Raw genomic sequence first — 12,134 nt, 5'->3', positions numbered from 1 at the left:
CAAAGCAAGCACCACAGACAAAAGCTGACAAGACTGCTGTGGGAAGAGAAGAGAGAAGACAGAGCACCTGTGAAGGGCAAGCTGCAGTCAGGAAAGGTTATTCCAAGCAGAACAGACAAGCCAGGGTTAAAAATAGCTAGTTTTTTTTTTTTTAAGTGCAGCTGCTCAGCTCCAGGGCCCTGGCGGCCTTGCCATGCTGACACCTGAATAATTCTATATCCAGCTCTGGGGAGTAAATGGAGAGAGCTCTGAGGAGAAGTCATCGTTAACCAAAGCAAAGCCCTACCTGCCACCATCATAACTCTTGAGCCTTGCTTACAGCAGCATTTTTGTTTAATGCAGAATAGCTATGTGACTCTGACACTGCCCAGGCACTCAGAAAAATCAGAGTCCTAGTCTCAGCTCTGTCACAAACATCCAGGGGGCCATGGACAAGTCATTTAATCTCTGTCTCTCAGTTCCCCATCTCTAAAAAGAGGATAACTCTTCCTTTTTCTCCTCTTTTGTCTTGTTTTAGACCACACTCTCTTCAGGACAGAGAAAGGGTATGTCTTCACTACCAACGTTGAAGCAGTGTCGCGGCAGCGCTTTAATGTGGCTGTGTAGTTGTGGCTCCAGAGCTGGGAGAGAACTCTCCCAAGGCTGTAATAAAACCACCTCCGCAAGGGGAGTAACTCCCAGTGCTGGTGCACTGTCTACACTGCCACGTTATAGTGCTGAAACCTGCATTGCTCAGGGAGGTGTTTTTTCACACCCCTAAGCAAGAAAGTTTCAGCGCTGTAAAGTGGCAGTGTAGACAAAGCCAAAGTCACTTCGTGACTTTGAACAGCATCTACCATGAAGGAGCCCGATCTTGTCTGGGACTCCCAGATGCTGCTATAATGCAAAAAAATTGTAAATCTTGCTCCATTGGTGGCAACACAGGGGCTGGGCCAGTCAGCATAGACAGGACAGATGTTCAGCACCACCTTGTCTCGCCCCACTGGGATCAGGGCAAGATAAAAATATCTATGCCCTGTCTGCAACTCTGACCAGCACTTCTACTGCTGGAACTGCATTGGTGCTAGTGCAGTAGCAGGCAATGTTAAAAACTGCTCATGTACGCACAGCTTTTAAGGCTGTCCAGTAAGTAGCAGACTCTGCCCTCCATGCGAGGCTGTGGACTTCTGAGTCTCAACTGTAATGACCAACACAGACAGCTAGTGATAAAGCTTCACTAAGAGAATGAGCACCCATTAGCGTGGACAGTCCCCTGAAGGATTGGTGTGGGAAACGACCACCCTTGCGGAGCTGCCTTGTGACCAAAGAGGCTCAGCTTCTAAAACTCAGTCCCTGATACTCGAGCACCTCTGCCAAGCGTAAGGTCACAGAAGGCGGCTTTTTTGTTTTTGTTTCAAAAAGAGTTTAGATTCTTAGCCATACAAACTTTAGTAAGGTCTCGTCTACACATGAAAATTAATCCAGAATAAGGTAGTGTGAGAATTTAAAGTGGATTGACTATTCCTGATTGACCCCAGGTATAGACGCTTTTCCCCCACCACAATACAAGTGCCTTATTCCAAATTAACCTGAGGAGTGGGTTGATTAATTCAGAATAAAACATTTTTACTCCATGGAGTTAATTCAGAATAGCTAATCTAGAATACCTCCCTATGTAGACAAGGCCTAAAAGAAATTAATCAAAGGGGAAACAGACCAAAAAAAGCCAAAAGGCACTAACCTTCTAGAGGAAATAAGATAAGTATAATAAAAGCACCACCACATCACTGCATCCTTGCCCAGATGTGACATGATGGCTACTCCCTCCAGTTTCCTCCTATACAAGGAATCATTAATTAGACACAGAGTGGATTTCAGCTTTGTTTCTCCACACCCTGCTTCAGCTGCCAGATTCCAAATAGCATGTGCTACTGATCTGTACAAGACGTTTCTCCACTAGGACTCCTGCACTTCTCAAGCAGATTTGCTTCCAAGCACCAAGGCTTCTTTGACTCTTAACACTTTGTAGAAGGGCTACTCTGCTAGATATTAGCAGCTCTGAAACCTTTGAAACCTTTGAAGACACTGAGACAATACTACCCACCTAAGACACAAAAATCCTATAGAATAATAGTGCTGTCATAATCAAAAACTTTTAGAGAACTTTCTCAAAAAGAAAAGGAGTACTAGTGGCACCTTAGAGACTAACCAATTTATTTGAGCATGAGCTTTTGTATGCTCAGATAAATTGGTTAGTCTCTAAGGTGCCACTAGTACTCCTTTTTTTTTTTGTGAATAGAGACTAACACGGCTGCTACTCTGAAACCAGAGAACTTTCTAAACTCCACTCAATATTAATCCCATATAGGGGCAAAAAGCTTTAATTAGACATAGTCTGAAATACTAGCATTGGTCTTCATAACTAACACAATGAGGATAGGTCTCTTGCAGATGAGGTCTCCTTACGGGAAAGGCCTACATGATGCATGCTAGTATCCACACACCGTTCCACGGATACACTACCTGCATCTGCTGTACTATGCCTGTTTTGGACAAGACTCATCTTCTGTTTGCTAAACCGCTATGTAAAGTGTCATGTATATCTGAAATGGTCTATTTAAAAAAAATATAAAGGGTAGAGGATATATTGAAGTCACTAATTCCTTCAGATCAAATATGAAATGGGACCCTCTCATCTGAATCGCTGAAAGAGGGGGGGGAAAAAAAACCTCTCCCAAAGAAACAAAAGCTTTGATTCTGTCATAATTCCAGACAGTGTTTTAAGGTACTTTAGCAGCTGTTTAGCTACATGAAACTACAGCTCCTTTCACAGTCACCCCATCACAGCTCTTTTTTAAGGAAGCAATTAAATCTGTTTTATAGAATTCTGTGGTATTTACACAGCTACTGCAACAGTCGCAGCTTCAAATTCAGTTACCTTTTTTTTTTTTTTAATTTTCTTAAGTCAACAGAAGAGTCATTCCCTAAAGACATTCAGTGAGCCTTGGGTGCTTCTTCCCTCCTGGCAAAGGCACTGAGAAAGGAAACAGGACTTAGAAAGAAAGCCATTTCCTCTTTCTCCGAAATTGAAGGTTACATTTATTCATCTCTTCCCTGAATAACGCCAAGACATGCCAAACTTGCCATAACCTCACTAGAATGGAGAGACAGGCAAAGTGTAATGAAAATCCCCTCCATCGTGCACGAACACAAATTTATGCAGATTTACTTCAAAGTAGTTAGTAGACTGTTGCACCCTTATAATCACAACACACAAACAATGTTCTGCTTGCACTTTAAATTGAAGCTAGCCAACCTGGAAAATGCACTTTGAACAACCCTGCATAAAACTGAACTAGCATTATGCTCAGAATCATGAGGCCAAGCTTACATCTGAACTATTCGAACCAAAGCATGCAATGCTCTGAAGCCCCTTTCCGCCCTTGTCTTCCTGGCACATTTGAGAACAGTTCTTTCATTCCAGCAGGAAACATGAACCAGGATTCAAGCTGCCCAGCCCCAGTTAATCCCAACCAGTCTTTGGAGATTAAGAAAAACCCTTCAGATGTACCAGTTAAAGGTGCATGCATGCTATCAGATCAGTTACGCTGCCATCTGGATATCCCCCACTCAGATTAGCAAGGAACCACAGCAGATAACAGCCAACTACTACCAGCAGAATCACTCTTATTCAAAAGGAAGGCTCAAAAGGTTCTACAATCAAAATACATTTTTAATTAAAAATAAGCAGCATGTATTCAATATTGCTCAACTTCTTATACTGTGAAGCGCCTCATGCACCCCCAGTACGGTAATTAAATTACATCTGCTCTTACAAGTGTTAGCCCACTGATGCAGAGCTCCAGGCCAACTACTCCCATCAAAAACAGCTTTCCCACAAGCACTTTGTCCCTCATAAAAGACATTAAAAAAAAAGCAGAGAGACACCAGTCTTCAAACCCAATGCTTACAAAATTAAATAGGACACTGTGATGTCATTAAAGACAGAATAAAATACCACAAAGGATAAGACATTTTTGTTCTTGGCAGACTTTCTTTTTTAATTTGTTTTTTTAAGGCCGCAATTTTCTTGCTACAAAAAGCTAATAAGTGAGCAAGTCTAGGAGTAAAATTTTCAGGAGGGAGGGAAAGAAAAGCATAGTAGGTTATAATCAATTCTTAAAAGCTACATGGATGATGTGTCCCATTTCCCTCTCCTCCCTATTAAAATGCTTTCTGGAAAGCCAAATTCCAGCCTGAAATGAATTTTCCAAACCATATTTTATTAGGAATGTTTCTTTTCAGCATTCAGCACAGAAGCCCACCAGGGTCAATATTTCTCCAAGATTACACTCATGGGATTTAAGATTTAGTCAGAATTTCTGCATAACTCCAAGATGTCTAACAATAGTACACCCCAGCCAATGATCAAAAACACTATCTATTAAATAACACACAGTCTGATTAAATCATTGAAACCACACTTCAATTTTTGTCCCCCTGTAAACTCAGAAAGCAGTTTTCAAAGAGCCCCCTTCAGAGATGATGTGATAAAATTAGAACCACATTGGTTCATTGAGCCCCCTGTAGAACAACTCTGCTCACTTCCAATGCAAAGCTCACTTAAAGGGGCACTAATCCAGTCAAAATTTGTCCGAAACGTCTGTTGAATACACATTAAAAGCTCAAGCCCATCAAAATCATCATCGTATTTTTCAGATACACATCCTTATCCTGCATTTTTCACAATACAAAATACAGTAATATGTGCTAGTGCAAAGGCCAAAAATGAAACTGACTAGAAACAAAAGAATTTTTTCCGCATTTCTCACTCAACATGAACTAAGTAAAATATTTGGCACAGTGGAAAGTAAATTATGTGTCTAAATGAAAGATTTAAAAGGCTAGGGCATTTTGTTCATCTAGAAGGAAGTTCCCCTTCTACATCCAATATTTAACCCGATAGTGTCCACTTAATTCCAAAGGGTAACCACAGCTACTTCTCTCACCCCACGGAAGAGTCAGAAACCTGCTTGTGTAACAAAAATAAAATTATAAATTCATCCTTTATATGAACAGTAGCGGGATGCAGGGAGAAAAGGGCATAAAAATACTGACATACTTTAAAGTGACACTATCAAGCTCAGCCAGTCTAAAGTGTGATCCTTTTTCCCTTGTATCTCTTAGAAAATTCCACATGATATTTTTAAAGGCTTTCACTCTTTCTTCTAAAAAGAAGTATTCATTCTAAGCACTGTTAAGTGCAATTGGATAGAGAACGGATAAGGAATCACCGCAGTTCTAAGTTTCCAAGAAGCACAAGAGAAAACATTTTTTGTGTTTCAAAAATCCTAGTGAGTGAGTGGTCTTTAAATGCATCTACACAGAGGAAATAATTGTAATGTAACAAAAAGCAAATTGTTCATTTTTATTAGGTTGGGGGGCGCAAAGTGTGATGGGGCTATGTAGGTTTCACCCCACTTTTTAAATATGTTTATTCAATTGCATTTGCTAGCGAGAGCAATACATAGTGAAAAGGGGGACATGTCTAATTGATCAGAACTTGCAAAAATCAAAAGCTCTAACACAAGATTAAAAAGCGTAGCGTGTTCTGTTTGGTAACCAGTCGTCTCCAATGAGACCTGAACCCCAGAAGAAAGTACCAGAGAGGGGTTCCACAGATTTAGTTGTGGCAAACCTTGAAAAACCAGAGTCTGGAAATTAGGAATTTGATTTTTACATATGTATTAAAACACAAGAGCAAGGGAGGATATTCCACAAGGGTCCAAGCCTTAGATAGAATTTGATAAACTTCACTGGTATCCACAGCCGCCTTCTATACAGAAAACTTACAGTGATACTAGAGACATAGAGGTGGATCTGTTCTATCTAGTAACCTTGCAAAACAGAGAAGAAATGCTGTGAGACCAAGTACCCCAAAAAACTCAACCTATCCATAACTAGAAGACAGAAAACCAAAAACTGAACATTTTCTGTGTGGGAACTCTATCATCATGCAGAAGTTCCACGTTCATTTCAGCCTTTCACCACCACTGAATAACCAGCCAATCTTTAATTCCTATCTAGTTGGCGCTGCTTCAGCAGGTTAATTTGTAGAGGGGAGGGAGAACAAATGATTTTCAACACTGCTCCCTATTCACTCTGGTAGACCCCAGTACACGCCTGGCAATGGAGCTGTGCCTTTGTCCTCACCCAAGTCCTGCACTCTACTCTGGCTATTCAAAAGGGAAATTCTGCTGACACCAGAGACCTGCTGGCAGAAAAGTGAAGAGAAACAGAAATATGAATATATCAGAGATATAGGTTCTACATAAGCAAATGTTCCTACAAACTTTAGCTTCTGAAATCCATACTACGGGAACTTTGAAGTAGGACCAGCAATTCCACCATACTCCAAACAAATTCCACAAGCATCAAGGAGTGACCATTACCCTCCATTGGGTAACTATTGCACATATTCATCAAACCTTCTGTATGGGAAGGAAAACAAGGATCTTAACTAAAGAGGATGTCTCCAAATCCACCCACACATTGATCTTCATAAGCAATGAAACATTCTTTTAATTTAACCTCTTTCAGTGTTACATTCTAAGGCAAGTACTGCAACAACTTAGACTACAAGGGCAACCAGTTTTCCTGTGACAGCTAGGCACTCTGAAAATTCATTGCCATATGCTTGCTTTTGGGTGGGGCATTAAAGGAATATCATACTCCAAACACGCAGAGTAATTATTTGTAAACCTCCTCCCAACCTTGCAGGCATTAACAATTTAACACTAAAAACAATTTAATAAGTCAGGTTTGTCTACTCAAAGTGAACATTTTACATTACCCAGATATGGAAAAGTACCAGAAATGCAGCTCAAGGGTATCAGCTAACTCAGAAAAAGACGACTCATCACATAATGAAGGAGGGAGTCTTCTTTTTGCTTCCCAGCACAAATGAGAATGGCAAGCTCTCTGCACTAAGAAAATGGCATCTCACATCAGTCCCATGCCAGGTACATCCACCTATGACTTCCCAAGCTAATGCAATCAGTTACAAATGATTTCTAGAGCCACTCTTCCCTCCCCACCTTTCTTTTTTTCTTTTTCTTTTTTTTCTTTTTTTTTAAATAAGCTGAGGTGGTCTCTGGAACCAATTTACTTTTTTTTAATCCCCCTCAAAGCCCGCATGATAGATTTACAAACGCAGATGGTCACTTCTTGGGGAAAGGGGCTCCTCTTGAGCTCCAGGCCCATGACGGTATCTTCAAAGGGGGGGGAGGGGGGGAGAAGAGAGGGAAGAATCTAATAGAGGCAATCATTTACTTGGATTTTATTGGCCAGAAAAAGTCTCTTTCCTAGTCTTTGTAACTTCTCTGGATCAGAATGGGAGCGTTTACATCCACATTCGCATGCTGATAGCAAGATAAATTGGTGTTTAAGTGTTAGTGTCCAGCTGTACAGAATGTCCAAACTGTTTTATATTATTTCATTTTCTCCTTTCCGCCCTCTCCCAGAAAAGCCATAAACTCATTTGATTGTTAAGAGATTTGGAAAGAAAGTTATCAAGATAAAGCCTTTTTTTTTTTTTTTTTAAATTCAGACGAGACGGGGATAAGATAAACTCTCAGATTTACAAGATAAAGTTCAGCAAGACTGCTACCAAAAACATCCTGATGTAATCGGTCTCAAAATGCCTACATGTTATTAGTACCCAAGTTGGGTTCTTAAACGTCTTTTAAAAGCGTTCAGTTACTTTCTAATCCAAAAGTACATGCTGAAAAAGTAACTTTCATCATTAATATTTTTAAGTTAAGAGCACAATTGTTCTGGGATTCTACCAAACGTATTCTACATGAAGTTGTAAATGCCACGTTACAATAAGGACTTGAGGGAAAAAGGAGTGAATGCTGGAATCCCATCAGATATATAAAGTAGGATTTGAAGGAAGTGCTTAAATCTTCCCCGTCACCCTACCCTGAAGATAAGGGTTGTTTAAATTCTGGTTGTTTCAAAAGCTTTTCTGGTAACAGAATCAGTACTATTAGATTTCAGAAACCGGGGATGTAGAAGCAAAGATTTACGTCTCTGTTCATGTTTTAATGCAAGAAAGATTCCTTCCTCTCAGAAATCTTCAAAAAATATCTACTTTTTTAACAAGCCGTACCAGCCTTTCCATATCAAAGTACACCAGTACTGAACTAGTAAGACAGAACTATTAACAATCTTTAATTTACGGGCAACTCATGTCTAACAGCCTCTGGGTGCCTTAAATATAAATGAAAAACAATTTACAAAGAGGCAACATGTTCCATTAGGTTCTGAACAACAAATGTTTCCAAACAAAGACATTTACAGAAACAGATAGGAAAGTCCCTACCACTTTACACCAGGTAAAACAAACAGGCAACAACAAATTTGCCAGGAGCAAAGGAAGACCAGCTTTTGACTCAGAAAATAGTACTTCCAAGCCATTTTAGAATCAAGGACAATTTGAGGATCTGCTCCAAAGAAGCAGGCAGATGAGCATATCTGGTATTTTATTAAAGTATATATAAAGAGTAATATTTCTACAACTAGGTGTAAAGTGTTTACCATGTCTGTGTATCCTAGATCACCTAAAGACGGTATGTGCTACTAGGTGCCAGCCAGAGGCATTATTAAATAAAGGCTGGCACCAAAGTTTACAAACTTCTCTTGTGAAGCCAGTTGATATCCCTGGATGCTGGCTCCTGGAGTCAATGGGAATGTGAATTGCAGGCAGAGGTCTCCCTGGCACCAGCTTGCAGAGTTCAGGTAAATGATAGAAACCAGGGGCCAGTTTTTAATATTTGCTCATTGGTCAAAATGTGTTAAAAAATCCTTTACAGACTAGCACAGTACGGGAAGAAGAAGAAAAAATGGAGAGTGGGCCTAGAGTCAATCAGAACCTAGCACAATGGAGAGGCAATCTGTGCAGTTCTAAAGCCAGGGTAAAAAGCACAGATTACTTTTAGGTGATCTAATAAAGATATCAACAGAAATCCTGTTCGCAATAAAACTGAAGTCTTGTTAAGACTGCAAATAACTTGATACACATTCCAAGATCTCATCTGTATCTGCAAAAGCAGCCAGAAAGTTGTAAGTTCACACATTAAAAAAAAAAAGAAAAGTTCTCACCCAATTTTTTGTGCAAAGGGAACATTGTTTTGGCATAAAACTGACAGAGATGTGATGAGGTTTTGATATATTAACCTCCAATTCTTTTGCCTCTAGCCCAAGTTTTCACAAAACATGTGAATTGAAAGCCATCTGCTGGCAATTCCAGACCAATATCTACAGCTTAAGTAGTAAGATTCTCAGTAACCTATTTTTAACAAGCAAAAAAAAACCCCAATCTCCAAATATAGCTATTACATTTTACAAGTAACCGGCAAAAGAGGGGCACTAAAATTTGGAATCCAAATTCAACTTGAAATCCCTTGTGAGCCATTAAAATAGAATATTTCTGAATAGACTGGACAAAATCATAATACACTTAAAGGTTCAAAGATCTGGAGAAAAGTCTGCATGACAAATAAAAAGAAATTTACCCCACTGCCACGCCACTTTTGCCAACACCTATTTCCCCTGAGGAAAAGGAGGTGGGGGAGAAAAAAATGGGGGAAATCTTGTGAAAGTGTGGTCATAAGACTGCAAAAAGAAGGAACAATTTGGGTAATGTTTTAAATGCAGCCAGGGAATCCCCATGAAAGAAAAGAGACGCTCCCACAAAAATATTTGAACAGCAGCAATTAAGTGAGATGCAAGATTTTAAAATACAGTATTTCTACACCACTTTAATTGGGCACATCCAAAAACTGGAATATTCTCCTGTAGAAAAGTAATGCCTAGAGCTTGGGACTGAACACAGACTGGCATAAAAGAAACAGATGGGACTCCAATATTGTACTTCTTGAACCATTTGGGCGTGGGCGGGGGGGGGGGGGGGGGGGAAAGAGAAAGAGATGTTCTTCTCCCACTGTATTAACTGTCCCACCAGCATGAACTGAAAAATCAAATTAGATAAATAAGAAAATCTTCTTTTACTAATACATTGTACATGCTCCTTTCATATTATCATTGTCCCTAAATAAGGGACCTGTGGTATTTCTCTAAGAGGCAAGGGCATATCAGCAGTCTTTCCACCCTTCTTTGAGGGCATAGTCAGGGGGCATCTCCCCCAGGTTATGATTGATTAGAATAGAAAATGCATTATTAGGATGGTAAGATTAAGTGAATATATTTAGCTTTATCAAGTCAGATAGCCTAATAGAGGGGGTAAGGGAGAAGTAAAAATATGTGTGTTTAAATTCATCTGAGAGAGAGAGAGAAAATGCTTCATCAGTGATCACTTCGGGCTCTCGCCTCGCCCTATAAATCATTTATGTCCATCTGCGTATGTGTGTGTTACCTACGGAGTCCCCAGCGGGATGCCTTGCCAGTTTCCTAAATGGGTTTCGGTGGAAGAGATGAAACCCTAGATTATCCAGAGCTAGAAAAGCTAATAAAATATTCATTTTAGTCTATTTAAAAACCTGGTGCATGTCATCTTCCCCGCTCTCTAAACGCTGGATCTAGGCAGAGCTATGTATTTGGGGGAAAGAAGAAATCAGACACAATGGGGCCGGCCCTTTAGGCAGGATCGGCCACGGGGAGGCAAAGTCCGCGGGAGCAACGCTGAACTCCGAACCACGTTACAGCCCAACGGGCCCGATTTAAGCACCGGGGCCGCGTTAAACTTCTGTAATTTCTCTTTCCTCCCACGAGCTTCCCCAGCAGATGCAGCGGAGACTCCAGATGCGTTCGCCGGGCACTTCAAAGGGCCGGGGAAGGAGGGAAGGCTGCGCGGCGACCCGCAGGAACATGACAGCTTGGTCTGCCACCCTGAGCAGCCGAGCCCAGCTCGATCCTTGCCCGGGGGAGAGCACCAGGGCAGGAGCGGGCACCGCAGACTCGGGGCGAGCTCAACCGGCTCAGAACGGCCCTAGCCTGTCGTGAGCTGCCAAGGGATTGCCTCGCCCTGGACGCCAGCTCCTGCGCCAGACAGAGGCGCCCAGACCACACTGCCATGCCCCCGCCCCAGAGAACCGGCCCCCGCTAAAAGGAAAGGGGAGACGCCCGCGGCGGCGGTGGGGCACCCGAAGATGCGGCACGTACTTGGGGTTGGCCGAGCTCCAGGACACCGGCTCCAGGTTCTTGGCCGGCGCAGCGAGCCGGCACATGGCGAGCAGGACGCCCAGGAGCCACTTGCAGAGACTGGGGAGCCCCTCCGGCAGGGCCATCTTCCCCCTCGCCCGGGGGCGCCGGGGCCGGGGAGCCGCTAATCCTCCCGGTGCTGTAAATCCCGCCGGCCGCTGCCCTGGTTCCCAGCCGGTTTCACGCTCCCATCTCCTGAGGTTGGCGTCCCCCGGCAGCAGGGCTCACTCCGCCCGCATCCAGAGCTCCCCGCGCAGCTGCGACGGCTCCCCCAGACAGGCTCTGCTGCACGGGCTATTCCCCTGGAGAAATCCGCCCCTCTCCCCCACGCGCTAGTCCCTACGAGCCGGGCCCCCCCGCGCCTCGCCCCAGATTAGCTCCTTAGGGTCCCCTCGGCTGGAGTCCAGCTCTCCGCGGGTCTCCCGGCTCCGCTGTCGGGTCCCGCCGGGCTCAACGCGCCCATGCACTGCCGGCTCCACACTGTAATTCCACGGGCTCAGCCCGTCCCGTCCCGGCGGCTTAGCGCTTCCCCTCCAGCTGCCTAACTTGCACAGCGCCTCAGCCCGCCCCGCCACTCTCTGTACTCCCCAGCGCAGGCACCAGCAAGGCCAGCCCCACCCTAGCGACCAATAGCGACGCGGGATAGTGGGGGCCTTCGCCTCTCACCCCGCCTCTCAGGCTGAGAGGGGCGGGGCAGCCCGGCCTCTTAAAGGGAGGTGCGGCTGCAGCGCCGCGTGGGGCTGTGAGTTCGAGGTACAAGAATGTGTGTCCCGTGGAGCGGGCTCGTGAAGTGACCGATGGGGTGCATGTGTACGGCTGCCGGCGCGCAGAGCTGGGGTTGGTGCATGCGAGGGAAGAGGGTAGCGCGGTGGTGCGCGGCTGTAGTGAAGTAGGCAGCGTTGTGAGGAATGCATAGGATTACACGGGGGGGA

General features: G+C 43.5%; 1 protein-coding gene across 1 annotated transcript in view; it reads right to left on the bottom strand.

The window, feature by feature from the left end:
* Positions 1 to 11,288, bottom strand: part of EFNB1 (ephrin B1) — a 125,817-nt gene extending 114,529 nt beyond the window's left edge. The window contains exon 1 of the mRNA XM_077826667.1: positions 11,164 to 11,288. Within this exon, the coding sequence (XP_077682793.1) occupies positions 11,164 to 11,288 (125 nt within the window). The remainder of the gene's footprint in view (positions 1 to 11,163) is intronic.
* Positions 11,289 to 12,134: the final 846 nt, after the last annotated feature.

This window comes from Eretmochelys imbricata, chromosome 9 (genome assembly GCF_965152235.1).
Source record: "Eretmochelys imbricata isolate rEreImb1 chromosome 9, rEreImb1.hap1, whole genome shotgun sequence".
NCBI lineage: Eukaryota > Metazoa > Chordata > Testudines > Cheloniidae > Eretmochelys > Eretmochelys imbricata.
Note: the sequence above shows the minus strand (reverse complement) of the source record. Positions and strands in the feature narration are given on the sequence as shown.